Below are 19077 nucleotides of genomic sequence, written 5' to 3'. Positions count from 1 at the left end.
GGTCTGGAATAATATTCCATGGTGTACCTGCGTCAGACCTGCCTACCCTTACGATTTGGGCGTAATTTACTACGATTTTTATTCCAAACTACGCCACTACGCTTTCCGCGATGGAAATACGATTTTTAAGAAACCGAAAGTACGATTTTTCGCATGAGACATTGGAGAGTCTGCTCCTCCTGAAATCAAGATCAGGAACCTTCGGCACCAGGCAGTACAGCCAAGCAGAACTTGGCAGATTTAAGTCATGCTATTACAAGTCTTTGAAAAAGCCCTCTACCTCCAAATAAACTCTATATATGCTCATTCAGCAAACTCTTGATTACACTAATGGTGGAGCGCTGGTTATGTGCGAGGCTGATTTTTTGAGATGTGTAATCACATGACATATTTTGCTTTCGTCATCCTAGATTGTTTCAATCAGTGTAGTTTCCCAGTGCTGTGTTCTAGGGTCGTTTTGATTGACTTCACATCCCCCCGCGGGTTAGGGGGAAGAATTTACCCGATGCTCCATCCCCAGCATGTCGTAAGAGGCGACTAACGGATTCTGTTTCTCCTTTTACCCTTGTTAAGTGTTTCTTGTGTAGAATATAGTCAATTTTTGTAAAGATTTTAGTCAAGCAGTATCATGTAAGAAATGTTAAGTCCTTTGTACTGGAAACTTGCATTCTCCCAGTAAGGTAATATATTGTACTACGTTGCAAGCCCCTGGAGCAAATTTTTGATTAGTGCTTTTGTGAACAAGAAACAATTAACAAGTGGCTCTATCCCATCTCCCCCCTTTCCCCGTCGCGATATAACCTTCGTGGTTGAAAACGACGTTAAACACCAAATAAAGAAAGAATTGACTTCACAATTTGAGAAAATCAATGACATTTTATTTTTGCGAAGCAACTGAATATGAACAGAAAGTGAGCAGAAGAATGTTTGTGTCCTGCAAGACTTTATGAACAACTATTTCTCCGTTGGGAGAAAAATGAGGATGTCTACAGGCAAGGTAGTGTCATATATATTCTTTATTTTGGGTTCTCCTTTTAGTCACACCCAACGATGGCCGTTACTCTTGGCAACAAAAAACTACTCTTTCTACCACCAGATTACTCTTTTTGGCTGGGCTCATTACTCCTTGTAATTTTTGGGGTAGGCAGGTCTGCTGCGTAGTTTTGTGGTCGAAAGCAGGGCCGGACTAGGCGAAGAGGAGGGGGGGGGGGGGTTGCCAGTGGTGGCCCAGGGGGATATTCCCCCTGGCGGCAGGGGCGGATCAGTTCATTTTATGACTGGTTTTTGTCAAAAGTATATTGTGAAGATATGGGTGTGAAGGCGCGAAGCGCCGAGCCGACGGCGCGAAGCGCCTAGCTTGCTAGGGGGGTCCGGGGGCATGCCCCCCCGGAAAGTTTTGAAAAAAAGGATGCAAAATGGTGCAATTTGGTGCATTCTGAGGATGATCATTACCAGTTTCAGGCAGCAGATTTTGTCACTGATTAATACCCCAAAAATTGAAACTCAATGTAAAATAAAGAAATGCCTACCTCATTCAATATTTTTATTTTTTGGCTGGGGGGGAGGGGGGTCCGGAAACCCTAGAACCCACCCCCCCCCCCCCCCCCCCGTTGTGGGGGTCAGGGGGCGAAGCCCCCTGAAGCTGACGGGTAGGTCATATTCTGAGATAGGAAAATGGTCGCTCCTTGCATAAAACGGCATAAAATAAGCAATAATAAAAAAAAATTAAATAAGTAAGGTACATGTTTAGGCTAGGGGGGGGGGGGGGGGGTTGCGCAACCCCCATAACCCCCCCGGTAGTCCGGCCCTGGAAAGCTCTAGATTATGCGTATAAAGGAGAGTACGGGGCATCTGTATATGTGATTGTTTGTGTGTGTGTGTGTGTGTGTGTGTGTGTTTGTTTCTGTGTGCTCCTGTGTGTTTGTGCGTGTGTGTGTGTGAGTGTGAGTGTGTGTGTGTTCGTGTGTATGTGTGTGTGTGCATGTGCGTGTTGTTAGCGTGTGTGGTGTGTATGTGTGTGTGTGTGTTTTCGGTGGTAGCTGCCAGCTCTGCCTTGAGCTTTTTCTTTGTCCATCTGACCTTAGCGTTGTAGTAATAACACTATAAACTGTACATGTCCAAGCGACACACTGTGTGGGAGTAAGGAAGTGAATCAGTTCAGAAGCATGGACGTATAGAATCTCTTGACTCTCCCAAATAGCTCGTCTTTTGTTAAGGAGACAAGCGTTGTATAACTTGACATTAGCCCAATACTATGCGGTTTGTGTGAGTCAGTTTTCATGATCATATTCATCTTGAAAAAAGTCCAAGTCTTGCATAAGTATGTGCATAGCCATACACGCTCCATATGTATGGAACCCAGATACGCCATGTCCCCGCAGAATTCCGGCCGGAATTCCGCGCGGACTTTTGAGCTATTCTCGTCGTTGATTGGTCAGAAATTCCGCCCGAACTTTTATTGTCCGCGCGCAATTCCGGCCGGAATTCCGCCCGGACTTTTGAGCTATTCTCTACTCACTAAAAACATGGAATGGGAATTTACCGGACACTCATATGTAATTGCTTTGAAATCAAGGGCGATAACTCAAATTCTTCAAATCGCAGGATTACAAATAGCAATGGATGTTGCGCTGTTAATGGTGATAGATGTGAATGCGATCATTGCCAAGACCCATGTATCATAGGTGCTTGAAGAAGACATTTTCTTACAGGCAGAATGTTTAAACTAAACAGAAAAATACAGATTTTAGACAGATCTGTACGCAATTTTGCTCGCTATGTGGGCATCTACTTCTTTAGATACGTACTGAAATCAGCAACTGTCCTGCTTCCTTTGCAGACATGAATTGGGTTGTTGTTGTTGTTTTTGGCTCACGTAAGTGTAGCCTATGCGATGCTAAACTTTGTCTGTCTGTGCGTGCGTGCGTGCGTATGTATGTATGTATGTATGCATGTCTGTGGTAGAAACTTTAACATTTGAAGACGTCACATTATGGCTTAAGAGGGTTAGACGTCACGCGAAGGAATTACTGAAAGTCTCGGTCATTGTTATTTTGAGCGGGCCGAGACTAGTTTTTTCTTCGAAATCGGCCATTGGCAGTCGTGTCCCTGTAAGTAGGCTACATGCAGACAGACAGATCTAGATCTAGTGTCTCGCTTTCTTGCACAGTGTCACCACGGACCTAGAATGTAGGTCCGTGGTGTCACCTATGCTTACTGTGTGTGTGTGTATGTGTGACGGAGTGATTGAGTTTGTGTTACTGTTTGTCGATTTCTTACGTGAGCCTTGAAGGCTTCGCCTCTTGTTATTGTTGTTGTTGTTGTTGTTGTTGTTGTTGTTGTTGTTGTTGTTGTTGTCAGAGATGTATTTTCTGGTTTATTTTTGGCTGGTATAGCATTTTATTCAAGTAAGGGTATGTATGTTTGTCATTCGATGTACACGCCTTGTCAGACCTTTTTTGACAAGAGCGTAAAGGAAGGACTGTTGTTATGAATGTGCGGCATCCTTTTAAAGTACAACTGGAAAGAGGTGTGAAACGACACAAATGACTCATTTCATGCGCCATCCGTTACTCATCAGACTGCTAGTTTGTTTGTTTGTTTGTTTGCTTAACGCCCAGCCGACCACGAAGGGCCATATCAGGGCGGTATCAGACTGCTAGATTTTCCTGTTAAGACCAAGGTCACAAAGAACAACACTGTTCCGAGAATATCTGCTCGGGCGTCAGAAAATACTGTTACAAATTATATTTCTTTCTTTTTCCAAATCGGGGAGAGGGTGAGGTGGGGGATGAGGCAGCGTTTCAGATGTGTGTGTGTGTGTGTGTGTGTGTGTGTGTGTGTGTGTGTATATGGGTATGTGTGTGTGTGTGTGCGCGCGCGCGCGATCATGAGCACTTTTCTGAAGTGTGTACTGTTTGCAAGAACCGCTTCCATGAAATAGCTGTGTTCACACTCACACACGCGCGCGCGCGATTAATGGTGGTTCTTTGATCCGACTCTCTTCCGATCCCACTGTGTTGATGTCTCTATCTAAAAGTCCGTGCAAAACGTGTGCCGAACGTTTGCGATAAAAGTCCGGGCGGAATTGCGCGAGGACATTTTAACATCGATCCGATTCTATTCCGTTTCAACTTTTTAAAATTTCTCGATCTAAAACTCCGGGTGGAAAGTGCCGAACCCATACGAGCGTTCCCGATAAAAGTCCGGGCGGAATTGCGCGCGGACATTCTATTCAATCAAAGACGAGTATAGCTCAAAAGTCCGAGCGGAATTCCCGCCGGAATTGCGCGATGAATTTCTGACCAATCAACGACGAGAAAAGCTCAAACGTCCGCGCGGCCGGAATTCCGCGGGGACATGGCGTATCTGGCGTTCCATACATATGCACCGTAAGTAATGTACCGTCTCTTTCATCTCTGCTTTCTGGCGGAGAGAGTCGACTTCATCAATTAGCATTCATTAGCATGTGATAACAATCTATAAGTCTCTTTCGTTTCGACTGGGAGAGAAGAGACAGAGACAGACTGAGAGAGGAACGTACGAGTGTTAGCAATAACATAACTTGAGCCTAAGCTAAAAGAAAAATCCTTGAAATTTGGTGCATTGGACATATTAAGTTAGCTCCATTTCTTGTGACAAATTCTAGAAAATTAATCAGCAGATGTAACTTAATCACTTTACATCCATGTGGGGGGGTGCAGTGGTGTTGCAAACAAATCAGAAGCTGAAGCCTTGTGATGTTAACAACTGATACTTTAAAGACAGGAATGATGAGGTATGCTTGCTAAGGAAGAGTTACCTCCCTTCCGTGTGTATATATTTGAAGAGTTATTGATGTGGGGTGACAGCAAAACCCCATTAAAGGTAAGTTTATGAACAGTTTAACGATAGACAAAACACAACCTCGCTTCACAAGAGCGTTGTAGTTCGAATCACTAGCCTTTGTAGTGAAGAAAAAGACGACAGTACTGTAGTTTGAAAACTTATCTCTTATCTCAGTCCTGGTGGTTTGATTTTGACCAAGGGAAACTGTTTTATTTGGATTTCTGACTGCATCTTTGCCAACGAGTGTGTTTACTGACTTGAAAGACAGGATGGGTCCACTCGCCATCGATTACAGAACTTGTTAAAAAAATAATGTCTCGACATGTATGTCTCTCTCTCTCGACTGTACACAGAGATAAGAACAGCCTCGCTTTCACCTAGGTCCTGCCTAAAAACAATGTTCAGACCTCATGTTCAGACTCGGCGTAATGATTCCGAAAGGACTACTTTTTCGCGGTCAAGTTCAGTCGTCCGCATACTCGAAAGTGAAAAAAAGATTAAACGTTTTGCTGCAGTATCGGAGGATGAACTGTCGAAGAAGAAAAAGAATCTCGTGCCAACCACTTCGCAGAAGACCATCCGAGTTGTCCAGAAGAAGTTCTGAAACACGTCACGTTCCAAATCAAAAGACGACATGCTATTCTCTTACGTCACTATTCTTGGTTTACGGTACCATTCGGCGGCTTTGCTACGAGTATGCCATGGTCTTGGTTGGCCGAGACCTTAAGGTGGAATGCGAGTGATTAGGTTTGTTGATTTTGCTCGGAGAGGTGGTCCGTGTTCAAGCAAGTTTCTTTCTTCTTTGAAAACAAAAACCCTAAGACCAGTGAATGTCGAGATATATATGTTAATTGGATCTGTGATCCAAACATGCCTTTTGGTCAATCTCGATGGCAGTTTATTCCACTCGCCCTACGGGCTTGTGGAATAAACTACCATCTCGATTGACCAAAAGCCATGTTTGGATCACAGATCCAATTAACGTATAATATTTACAGAGGAAGTGATCAGCAGTCACAAGTCACGTGACTGCTGAGAACTCAAGGAAAATCCTTTTTCTGACAAATACTCCCAGGCTTTCAAAGACTATGTCGTTCGGTTACCGTGACCAAGACTCGAACTCTCGAATATTTAAACAAACAATGACGTCAAGGTGTGAATTTTACTACTATTGCGTCATTATGCTCAACAACAATTTTCCAGTTTGCTGAAAGATGGCGGAACAAACTTCAGTCGTGTTTTTCGCAAGAAAGCAGTACGCTTTGATGCCATGAATTTAGGATTTTCGCCTGTACTGCTCGTCGGAGCAGCTATTCTGCTGAATGACTGTGCTGGTGAGTTTTGTTATGAGGGAGCAATTAAGCCTCCGCTAGTCTCTGAGATAATAAGAAACATTCAAAATGAACAAACGACGTTCTCTTTTTGCACTCCATTTCTACGCTTCTTGTTCTCTCGGGTGGGATGCTTAAATTGTTCCGCATTGTTCCGCATAACTCTAACTGGTGATTATATTAATAGCAGAAGTGAAAGGTGACTGCGCGTGAGAGCGAGAAATAAAAAGACGAAAAAGAAAATTGTACTCGCATATTAACGAAGGCAAGAAAGTCACGATTCTACTAAACAGTTTCCTTGAGGGGGACATAATAGTGGAAGGGCGCTGGTTCTGAGCGACGCTTAGTTCTCGAGATAGGTGTGACCACATGACGTCATTTATACTTTCGTCGTCGAAGATCTTTCGTATTTCAATCAATGTCATTTCCCAGTTCTGTGTTCTGCGGTCGTTTTGACTGACTTGACAAGTTCAAGTTGAGAAAACCAATGTCTTTTCATTTTTGCGAAGCAACTGAATTTAAAAAAGAAAAGAAAGCGCGCAGAAGTATGTTTGGGTCCTGCAAGACTTTATGAGGGCCCCAAAGGGGGGGTATCATCACGATCACGGGAAGGGAAATTTTAGCTTTCACGATCACAGTTACCTTGATTTTTGTTTTCACGATCACGAACACCAGTGGCAAATCACGGTCACGGTAAAAGTTGCATGTACAGAAAGCACGTGTCAAAGTAAACACAACCACACGCTCCTCTGGATCTATTGTTTATTCAACACAAAGTGAGAACTGTTGCACTTTTTTATTATTATTTTTTTTAATTCTCTTTCATACACACATAGAAATAAATATGATTTGTGATCAGTAACAAGAATGTTGTTTTCATTGTTTTCTCTCTCTCTCTCTCTCTCTCTCTCTCTCTCTCTCTCTCTCTCTCTCTCTCTCTCTCTCTCTCTCTCTCTCTCTCTCTCTCTCTCTCTCAGCCACAAGCCTGAGCCTGCGAAGCAGGCGAGCCAACTAGGGGGGTCCGGGGGCATGCCCCCCCGGATTTTTTTTCAAAAAACGGTTAAAATCTGTGCAATCTGGTGCATTCTGGGCATCATTTTCAGGGCTGTAATAGTGTTGTGATCTTGTTAAAAAATCCCATTTTAGCTTCCCCCCACCACCATTCACCACACCTCCAAACTGGTGAAAACAACACTACTGTGCGATGGCTTCATTGAGACCGGCGCCCGGTCGCGTTGCGCGATATTCACACGGATCGTTTTTGCGGAAATGTTTCAACTTCACCGGAATAAATTTGACTTTACTGGATTTTGAAAACGGCTTTATCGGATTTCCGGCAATTACCGGAAAAGTAGCATGCCTGACAAAATCCCCAACGAACATGACTTTGATCGTCTTTGACATGAGGATCAAGTGACCCAAACTGGCACGTCTCCCCGCCATTGTTTCTGAATTTAACCCATTGTTGATATTAAAGTTTACAGGCGCTAAAATAAATCCAAGCTTAATGCAAAGAAGCGACAATTAGAATCTATGCCAAGCGTGTCCACGTTGCTGGGATGAAAAACACATTTATAGTTTCGGTTTTGGCTACACGCAGACTCGATCTCGAGCCAGTCGAGGTCACACTGAGCGAGTGACAGCCGGACGTGGCAATGTCGACAATGTCAATGATCTCACTCCAACTCAAAGATCTTGAACAAATTTCAAGATCTTTGCCTACATTCAGAACAGTCATAGAGCAACATAGATCAACATACCTTGATATTTCGTCTTCGGAAAGACCGACCCGTAGCCTGACCTTTCCACCAAGTAAGGCATTCTCGCCGCCTGCTTTGGTCTGGCTTGAATCCACAAAATATAACAGAAGTTCGATGACAGTACCGCTGCACGCCTTTTTTGATCTTCGAATTCGAATTTGACTGAATGCACTCAAAACTTTAGCACGAAGCCCTTCCATTGGATGACGTTTGGCAGACTTTTGCAATTTGCCTTCTGATTGGATCTCTTTTTTGTGTGATTGGTTCTCTTAAAGGGAAGCAATCGCTGTCAAAATCATATTTCTGAATGTGTTGTTGCTTTCCTTCAATTGGGATTGGCTCCTTGACGAATAGAGGATCATAGAGTGATACAGCTGTGAAAAATGTACGTTGAAAATAAAATGCTTTGCAATAATGCCCATCACGATCACGAAAACAAATGACGATCACGATCACGAGACTTGATTTTTTTGTCATCACGGATCACGGACAAAGTCCCATCACGATCACAGAAATGGAAATTTCGGCAATCACGGTCACAGAAAGGTCAAAAAACGCCAATCACGATCACGATTTTAAACCCTTTGGGGCCCTCCTTTATGACCAACGATTTCTCCCTTGAAAGAAAATGAAGATGTCTGCATTTCGTCTGCTTTGAAGGTAGGTAGATTTTACAGCGCACAGGGTAAATTGCAAGTCGTATTGGACAAGAATGTTGTTATTCTTCTTTCTTCGAAGTACCATAGATTTGTTCTTGGCCATATTTTCGAGCTGTGCATTGTTATATTATGGGAAAAACACGTTTAAACGCAAATTCGCAAAGAAATTTTGATAATTTGCTCCGGAACTGCAACGTCGATTTGCCAAAACAAACAAATTCTGGCTCAATATGCGGTAACAGGCTGGAAATTGTTGTGTCCATTGTGCGAACAAAAGACTGTCAGATGTGACTGAACATAGGACAAACCAGGCAGATAAAATTGTGTTCACCTGTCAGCAGGGGCGGATCAGTTCATTTTATGGGGGGGGGGTTCAAAAGTATATTGTGAAGATATGGGTGTGAGTCGACGGCGCGAAGCGCCTAGCTTGCTAGGGGGGTCCAGGGGCATGCCACCCCCGAAAATTTTGAAAAAAAGGATGCACAATGGTGCAATCTGGTGCATTCTGAGGATGATCATTACCAGTTTCAGGCAGCAGATTTCGTCACTGATTAATACCCCACAATTTGAAACTAAATGTAAAATAAAGAAATGCAGACCTCATTAAATATATAGTCTTTGCTGTCACTCAGCACTAAGCACCCCCCAAAAAAACATTTTTTTTTGTTTGGCTGGGGGGGGGGGGGGGGTCCGGAAACCCAAGAACCCCCCCCCCCCCTCGTCCGCCCCTGGTCAGTGCCAGCACAAAGAAGAACTGTTCACATCAAAAAAGTGTGGAAAAGTGTATGAGGCAAACAGGCTGTTTCCACTTGCAATCTTCAATCAATCAATCAATATGAGGCTTATATCGCGCGTATTCCGTGGGTACAGTTCTAAGCGCAGAGATTTTTATTTTATTTTTTTAATTTTTTTTAAATTTTTTTATTTTTTATTATTATTTTTTTTTTTATGCAATTTATATCGCGCACATATTCAAGGCGCAGGGATTTATTTATGCCGTGTGAGATGGAATTTTTTACACAATACATCACGCATTCACATCGGCCAGCAGATCGCAGCCATTTCGGCGCATATCCTACTTTTCACGGCCTATTATTCCAAGTCACACGGGTATTTGGTGGACATTTTTAGCTATGCCTATACAATTTTGCCAGGAAAGACCCTTTTGTCAATCGTGGGATCTTTAACGTGCACCCCCAATGTAGTGTACACGATTTTCTCCCTTTGGAAAAAATGAAAAAGCAGCCGAGCGTTTCTTGGGTAACATGAACATGCCACACCCACCTCACAAAAAAAGTTGGGAGAATCACAAAAAGCAGATATTGAAAGCCACAAAGTCTGTCGCAAAGAAGTCGATGGAAGAAGCTGTGCAAGAATTGACTGATGCACAAGGAACAGATGTAACACTTTCAGTGGACGGCACCTGGCAACGCCGTGGTTTCATGGTGGCACACAAAACACAAATGAAGCCTTCCATCATCTCAATTTAGACATCGCCGCATTGATCTGGCCGTTGCAGATGCAACGATAGTCTACCATGATGAAGAGAGAAAGAGACTCGACATCTTTGAGGCACTTGCCATTGAACCAGGACATTATGCTACTTTGTGCTTCCAAAAACTTGATTCCTTTAGAATAACCGGCTACCAGGATCCAGCAGTTGCGGCGCAGCAGCGACGTTAGCGTCACGCTGCGTGCATTGGATAACGCGCAGTTGAACATGGATATTGAGGAGAATTACTTAGCAGGGGGTCATGAATAGCTGTGGTAAGGGAATTAAAATGATTTCTGAAGGTCCTTATTAAATACTGACAAGCATGTGCATGTTGTTCTTCTGTTGTTGCATTTATGACACCTAACACATATTTAACCACACTTTAGAGTTGATTTTCTCAAAATCGCGTTTTCGAACATGCACAACAGCATTGTCAAGATATTTCTAAAACAAATAGACAGAATTACTTCAAATTTTCTACAGATATTTGTGTGATGTTAATGCACAGTTTAGACCTCAGCCATGTGCCTAGCTGATAAATTGCACTTTTTTGAAAATGTACAATTTTGGGATTTCTTTACATGCAATAAGTCATTTTTTTGTCAAATCTCGACCAAAGCTGGTGGTTAAAATCATAGATATATTCATAATAAACATCCAGGCTAATTTTAAAGTGGCCAGTGCTATTAGTTTTGGAAATATCTTGACAACCCTAACACAATTTTTTTTAATACCGTTTTTCGTTACAATTGCTAACAGCCATTTAATCAATGTTATGGATGAAAATCATGTTTTGGCACTATATATGTGCTTGAACAAGTAATGAAACCATCATTTAAAACAATCAGAACCAAAATTGGAGTAAAAGTGCCATTATGACAATTAAAGAAAAATCGTGATTTTTAGTGTTCAAACATGGTAGTACCTGAACAGAAAGAAGAGCTGCAGGTGCCACATACCAAAACAAACGGACAGAGGGAGCAAGTTTGCTTCATATTTAGCGAATCATTGCTAACTTAATTGCCTTAAACAAAGAATGGTCCTGACTTGTATCTCCTTGCCTCCCTCGCGTTCAAGTGCGGCTGTAAACTTTGACATGGTTCAGTTTTAAAGTTGTTAAAAAGGGATAAAATCCAAGACAAATGGCCCTCGGGTTGTTTCCAAATGTATACCATAAGATTCTGCGTTACAAGTAATGCTACCGCGCAGAAGTGTCACCTACACTTTGCAAAAATAAGTGCCTCAAAAGCTTAACCAAATGTCGTAAATAGGACAGGAAAATCAATATTTGTGAGATTGGGTCCACTGTTTTACTTTCCTTGTTTGTGTACGCGAAGCGGTTACTAGGCAACGGCCGTCTTGCCGTCGGAACTACTTTTTGTTTCGAACACCGGAGCCTCGAAGCGCATTCACCCACTTTGATTAAAATAATTAATGATTGTGGTACGTTTTAAAGTTAGTCGTGCCGTGCCATAATTGTACTAATTTTCAGTCAGCGGTTTGGAGAAGGCTGACATGGAGGTCCAGCAAAAGCACGGAAAAGCGAAGGAGAGAATAATACCCTCAAACTATCTTTTCATTCTTTTTCAGTCGACGGGTTGGGCCACGCTAGCATGGCAGCCCAACAGACGCAGGGAAGAGTGGAAGGAAAACTAGATCCCAATATCACAGAGTTATCTCCGGCGCCAGTGGATTGGTATGGTCGGAAGAAAATCACTGCACGACGCCGTTCGGAAAAGGATCAGAGTGAGGTGTCACCCACTCCAAGGGCAGTAACTGAGAGACAATTGAACAAAAAACCGACGGTCAACACTCCTTCAGAGGTATTTGAACAAGACATCTGGCACGGTTGTTCCTCTTCAGCTTTAAAGAATCGCGGCCTAAGAGAGTGGTTTTCCCGCTTTTTAGACATCAGTGTAAAATGTATCTGCGTTCACCGGTGTAACACGAAATTTGTACTCCACGAAAAATTTACTCCGGAGTAAAAATTTCGTACGAAATTCTTACTCCGAGTAAATTGTTCGTACGAGAAAAGAACTCCCCAAGGCACGAACAAATTACTCCCTCCACGAAATTTTTACTCCCCATTTTTGGCTCACGTAAGTGTAGCCTATGCGATGATAAACTTTGTCTGTCTGTGCGTGTGTGTGTGTGTGTGTGTGTGTGTGATAGAAACTTTAACATTTCCGAGTCTATGGATAAAGCTCGCATAAGAAGATTACGTCTCGGTCAAAAGTGTTTGACGTGTGTGATAGAAACTATTTAAAGACGTCACATTATGACGTAAGAGGGTTAGACGTCACGCAAAGGAATTACTGAAAGTCTCGGTCATTGTTATTGTGAGCGTGCCGAGACTAGTTGGCAGATCCAGTGTCTCGCTTTCTTGCACAGTTTCACCTATGCTTACTGTGTGTGTGTGTGTGTGTGTGTGTGTGTGTGTGTGTGTGTGTGTGTGTGTGTGTGTGTGTGACGGAGTGATTGAGTTTGTGTTACTGTTTGTCGATTTCTTACGTGAGCCTTGAAGGCTTCGCCTCTTGTTTTTACTTCCAGTAAAAATCTCGTAGGCGAAAATGGGATGCGGGCGAAGGGATAATACCAATATGTGATCTCGCGCAAACGAGTGTCGCGCTACCCTCCCTCCACCCCATCTACCACCAAGACTAACAGGCAGGGGCGGACGAGGGGGGGGGGGGGGGGGGGCACAGGGGGCACGTGCCCCCCCCCCCGAAAAAAAAAGAAGAAGAAAAAAAAGATTTTTCTATGCTGATTCTATGACCATTTCTAAGTTCAAATGGCACCAGATGGCACCATTTTGCTTCTTTGGGCAAACAAATTTTACGGGGGGGCATGCCCCCGGACCCCCCTAGCAAATTCGGGCGCTTCGCGCCCATCACATTCACTTTCGATTCAAAGTGCCCCCCCCCCCCCCCCCCCCCTTACAAAGCAACTGATCCGCCCCTGACAGGGAACCAGGGAGTATACATATCGTACACCTGGCATGGGAAGTTAAATTGCTCGTGTTAGGGTGAAGTAATTTATTCGTTTTTTATTCGTCAGGGCAGTAACATTTGTGTACGAAATGTTTACTCGGAACTCACCTGTCGTGGGGAGTAATTTTCTCGTGTTATGGGGGAGTGCTTTTTGACTCACATGCGAAGCAAAAGTGAGTCTATGTACTCACCCGAGTCGTCCGTCCGGAAAACTTTAACGTTGGATATTTCTTGGACACTATTCAGTCTATCAGTACCAAATTTGGCAAGATGGTGTATGATGACAAGGCCCCAAAAAACATACATAGCATCTTGACCTTGCTTCAAGGTCAAGGTCGCAGGTGTTGTCTAAAAAACAGCTATTTTTCCCATTTTTCCCATTTTCTCTGAAGTTTTTGAGATTCAATACCTCACCTATATATGATATATAGGGCAAAGTAAGCCCCATCTTTTGATACCGGTTTGGTTTACCTTGCTTCAAGGTCAAGGTCACAGGAGCTCTTCAAAGTTGGATTGTATACATATTTTGAAGTGACCTTGACCCTGAACTATGGAAGATAACTGTTTCAAACTTAAAAATTATGTGGGGCACATGTTATGCTTTCATCATGAGACACATTTGGTCACATATGATCAAGGTCAAGGTCACTTTGACCCTTATGAAATGTGACCAAAATAAGGTAGTGAACCACTAAAAGTTACCATATCTCATGGTAGAAAGAGCCAATAAGCACCATTGTACTTCCTATGTCTTGAATTAACAGCTTTGTGTTGCATGACCTTGGATGACCCTGACCTTGGGTCAAGGTCACATGTATTTTGGTAGGAAAAATGTGTAAAGCAGTTCTTAGTGTATGATGTCATTGCTAGGTTTAGTTATTTGACCTTGACCCTGAAGGTCAAGGTCATGTAAAGGTCAAGGTCAAGCATGTGAGTCGTATGGGCTTTGCCCTTCTTGTTTCGTAAAGGGAGTAACATTTTCGTACGAAATTTTTACTCCGGAGTAAAAATCTCGTGGGAGTATTTTTCTCGTGTTACACCGGGACATTGAACAGATACTACAGCTCATCATGTAAAACCAAGCTGTTTGCTGCATACGGTGAGGATATAACTGACCTTTCTTGCATTAAAAGTAGTTTTCACGTGAACAGCTGCATCACAAAGAACTACACCTGAACGCGCCTGTCTAGTTTATTTTCACGTGAACGGCTGCATCACAAAGAACTACACCTAAACGCGCCTGTCTAGTTTAGTTTCACGTGAACAGCTGCATCACAAAGAACTACAGCTAAACGCGCCTGTCTGGTTTAGTTTCACGTGAACAGCTGCATCACAAAGAACTACAGCTAAACGCGCCTGTCTAGTTTATTTTCACGTGAACAGCTGCATCACAAAGAACTACACCTGAACGCGCCTGTCTAGTTTAGTTTCACGTGAACAGCTGCATCACAAAGAACTACACCTAAACGCGCCTGTCTAGTTTAGTTTCACGTGAACAGCTGCATCACAAAGAACTACACCTAAACGCGCCTGTCTAGTTTATTTTCACGTGAACAGCTGCATCACAAAGAACTACAGCTAAACGCGCCTGTCTAGTTTATTTTCACGTGAACAGCTGCATCACAAAGAACTACACCTAAACGCGCCTGTCTAGTTTATTTTCACGTGAACAGCTGCATCACAAAGAACTACACCTGAACGCGCCTGTCTAGTTTATTTTCACGTGAACGGCTGCATCACAAAGAACTACACCTAAACGCGCCTGTCTAGTTTATTTTCACGTGAACAGCTGCATCACAAAGAACTACACCTGAACGCGCCTGTCTAGTTTAGTTTCACGTGAACAGCTGCATCACAAAGAACTACACCTAAACGCGCCTGTCTAGTTTAGTTTCACGTGAACAGCTGCATCACAAAGAACTACACCTAAACGCGCCTGTCTAGTTTAGTTTCACGTGAACAGCTGCATCACAAAGAACTACAGCTAAACGCGCCTGTCTGGTTTAGTTTCACGTGAACAGCTGCATCACAAAGAACTACAGCTAAACGCGCCTGTCTACTTTGTCATAGCTAAAAAGAGCCCCCGGGGGACTTTTCAGGGCTATGCAGGGCCTCCGGAGGACTTTTTCAGCTCTAAAAAGGTCCGCCTTTACCGATCAAGCCTCGTTTTCGATTGGCCCCCTACAACAATTTTACCTACATCTTAGCTTCCGCTTCTTCGCCTTTGCAGCATGAACATCTCCACATTCTTTTGGTGACGTCACTATCCAACGTCACAAAGGCGTTGCGAAGCGGTCGAAGTCATGGACATGATCCCCGAGTATAGATCTATGGGTCGAAGTTCATATAATTGTTTCTTGACTCAATTTTCTCTCAGTGGTCATCTGGGCCACGTGATAATACAGTGTAATAACTAGCCTAAATTGCTTTGAAAAAAAAGGGGGGGAGCAATCTTGCTGTACGGGGGTGGGGGGGGGGGGGGGGGGGCAGTCGAAAAAGAGACTTCGTTGCTAAAGGCGGGCCTTTTTAGTGCTGAAAAAGTCACCCGGAGGCCCTTAATAGCACTGAAAAGTCCCCCGGAGGCCCTTTTTAGCTTTGAAAAGGTCCCATTGGGGCCCTTCTCAGGGTTGGGACGAAACGGGATATTACACCGGGTCCGACTAGGAAGGAACTTACGAGACTGGAAAAAGTTTACATTTGAACCTCCTCAGACTTGTTTTGATATTGGCAAACATGTGTCTGGCCACGGTAGTAAAATAATTGTCCTCCTCTGGACTAGATTTCTCTGGTGATACTCTCTCCCCATTTGGGGTAGTAGATTCCCTTTGAAATCTCGGTCTCGTCCGAGGAAGATCTCATTTTCCCAATAGGAGCTGTCTGTGAAAGGACACTTTTCTCTCTCTCTCTCTCTCTCTCTCTCTCTCTCTCTCTCTCTCTCTCTCTCTCTCTCTCTCTCTCCCCCCCCCCACCCCCGTACAGCAAGATTGCTCCCCCCTTTTTTTCAAAGCTCTATGGAATTCCATACCCCTACCCCTCCGAAATGCCTCTTCTGTGAAAACGTTTAGGCGCCAGTTTCATTCCCGCTTAATGGGTAAATAGAACACTTTTCATGTCTGATATTTTAGTGCTTTTTACATTTAGTCAAGTTATGTTTGTATTTTGATTTGTTCTTTATGTGTATGTATTGATAATGATATATACATGCGAATGATTGGGACAATTCCTCCCCACATTTGTTTTCTCCCTTTTGTTATTAGTTGTTTTGGATGTTTATATGCAATGCATTATTGCAACTATCCTGCAATTTCCAAACTATATTGTTTTTCCCATTTTTGAATGTGTATACAAAACCATAACCCTTTTCTTATTACTATTTACATTATGTACGTCTGTAAGTAACAATAACCTTGTCAAATTTACTATCTATATTATGTGCGTCTGTATTGAGTGTGTGTAGAAGGGACAGGTTGTAAGATTAGGCTTTGCCTAAACCCTGTATCCTTTTGTAGTAAAGTTCAGTTTCAGTTTCAGTTTCAGTTTCTCTCTCTCTCTCTCTCTCTCTCTCTCCCTCTCTTTCTCTCTCTCTCTCTCTCTCTCTCTCTCTCTCTCTCTCTCTCTCTCTCTCTCTCTCTCTCTCTCTCTCGTGCTTCTGCTGAGAGATTTTTGAAATCTCGGAAGTAAATCTCTGCTGACTTGCAGTTGTTTGTTTCACAACTTTGATTGTATATATATATATATACAGATTCTTGTTACAGGGTTATTCTTGTTCAGTGTTGCAATCGGCTCCGAAAGGGTTTGATTCTCCAGTAGGCTGTCTGTGAAGAGTTCTTTCTAGATCTAATTCTTACCCCCTCCCCACACCTCTTCCATTACCTCTAGTGTGCTCCCTGCTTTCAAAATTCCACGTTGGAATGTAGGCGGCGGAGACACACACAGAGTAAAGGATGACCTCCCTTGCTCATGACGTAATTTCTCTGCATTCTCGCTCTTGACGTCATTCTATATTTAACTTTTCTTCAAAAGTACAAGCGATCGAGTGCACATTTTGGCATTTTTAGCAGCGCTCTCATTATAAATTATATTGTAATTCAATCAAGTTTGCGTTTTAATGAAACAGATCCTGTGATTGGTCAGAATGCCCCAACTCATTAAAAATTACCGGTCATTAATTGTCGATAACCACTCGCTAAAAAATCCATTAAAGTGTAACTAAACAAGCAAAAAGGAAAAACATCGTTCAGCAACCTTTACACTTTGATATGAAGAAGGGCTTCATATACTGTCGAACTGCGAAAAAAAAAAAAATTTCTCTCACTCGGACACTGTTTGACGGACATGTGAAGTGCGCGCCAGGAACGACAATCTTCTTAGTTTACCTGATTAATGCCCTTAATTTTTGGTTCTGGTACTTTCAGTTCCGGCTGTTGTCATCAATCTACCAAAATAAAAGATCAAACGGAGTTTTCGATTTTTATTTCATGGTTCAGAAAAATGTTGCTTATTTTCTGAAGTCAACCGTTTTAGCGAATCTTTCTTTGATTCTTAAAAGTCATTTCAGATTTTTGAAAAATAGTTAACGGTTAGTAATTACCAATACATCGTAAACAAACATATCGATTGGTTTTGGTAAGAAGACACAAGTGCGATGAATGTGGTACCAGTATTTTTGTGGTAAGTAAGGATGCATTTCTTTGCTGTAAGCACATTTACAATGCACATTTAATCTGTTTAGCAACATAAACGAAAGCATGGTACAGTGCCGCTTGTTTGTGGTCTATCTTTTTGCGGCAGATGCGTAACAATTAGGGTCTCAGTTGGAAAAAGCTGCTCGGAACCAGAGCAGATTTGGCTTGGGTTCTTTGAGTGTGAATGATCGACGAGTGGCTTGACATTTTTAACGAATCATTACTGTAGCCTACTTGAAACCATCATCTGTTTCTGAATTTGTCATCAGTTATGATTGAGCAGTCTCATAGGAATCGTCCATAAAATGTTAAACCGAAAAAGGGCAGACGATTCTGAATCACACAGGCTGCTGTACAAAATCAGATCTAAAACGATATTTTGAACTGCGACGTCTGCGTAAATGCCCTGTAACAAAATACCTTGTCCTGGTCATGTGTATACACATCAGCTTCTATTGGGAAGATCAGTATTTTATATTAATCACAAATACAAGATTAGAAATAGTTCTGAAGATCGCCTTTGATTTCAGTTTCAGCGGCAAACTAGCAGATCTGTCCAAACCGGCATCGTTTCATGGTTGAAACTTGAATAATCCCAAATAGATCTGAGTGGGGGTAAGTTTTATAGTATTTCAATTTTTTACGGCAGTTTTATTTAAAGATAGTGTAGTGGATGTCTCTGGTGAAGACTACAGTTATATGAATTTTTTTGTTGTAATATTAAAATGATTGTTCTTTATTTACACAATTGAATAATTTGTATTTATTTGTTTGCAGATGACGGCATACTGAGTGCTCCAAGAACATACGCCTGCTGGCATTTTGTGTCTTTTCTGAAGACGTCGAGGCAAGCAGAAGTCACGGTCCTGGCCACACACACACAATGACATGAACAAGAAATGATATTTTTTCATGGGCATATCCAGTATTAAAACTTTATTACCATGCAAACGCAACGATAAGAATTTAGAGAAGGTCATCGGTCACACACACACACTGGGCGGATCCGGCCTTTGTATTCTAAGTGACGATTTTGGAAAGAAGTTGGCTAATTAGTTTGCTCAGGTTGCGCCAGATCTATCAGTTGTCCTTGTTGTGATTCAAATTTTTCTTCTTAATATATTTACTTTTTTGGAAGGTGTATTAGGGGATGTTTCTTGGCTCGGATTGATCCATTTTCCTTGTTTTTATCAACATTTGTCGGACCCCCCCCCCCCCCCCCCCCCCCCCCCCCCCCCAAGGAGGTTGAACGCTTCGCGTCTTCAACTAAACGCTTCGCGTCGTCAAATTGTCCCTAAAAGAAATTTGGAATCTCCCCCTTAAAAATGAT

At 42.6% G+C, this 19077-nt stretch overlaps 1 protein-coding gene across 1 annotated transcript in view; it reads left to right on the top strand.

Annotated features, from left to right (window-relative positions):
- Positions 1–6049: 6049 nt before the first annotated feature.
- LOC138977778 (uncharacterized) overlaps positions 6050–19077 on the top strand; it is a 141754-nt gene continuing 128726 nt past the window's right edge. Inside the window, exons 1-2 of the mRNA XM_070350383.1 lie at positions 6050–6161; positions 11663–11895. Of these exons, the coding sequence (XP_070206484.1) occupies positions 6098–6161; positions 11663–11895 (297 nt within the window). The 5' untranslated portion in view covers positions 6050–6097. The remainder of the gene's footprint in view (positions 6162–11662; positions 11896–19077) is intronic.

This window comes from Littorina saxatilis, linkage group LG10, assembly GCF_037325665.1.
Source record: "Littorina saxatilis isolate snail1 linkage group LG10, US_GU_Lsax_2.0, whole genome shotgun sequence".
Taxonomy (NCBI): Eukaryota; Metazoa; Mollusca; class Gastropoda; order Littorinimorpha; family Littorinidae; genus Littorina; species Littorina saxatilis.
The sequence above is the reverse complement of the archived record's forward strand: the minus strand, read 5'-3'. Positions and strand labels throughout refer to the sequence as shown.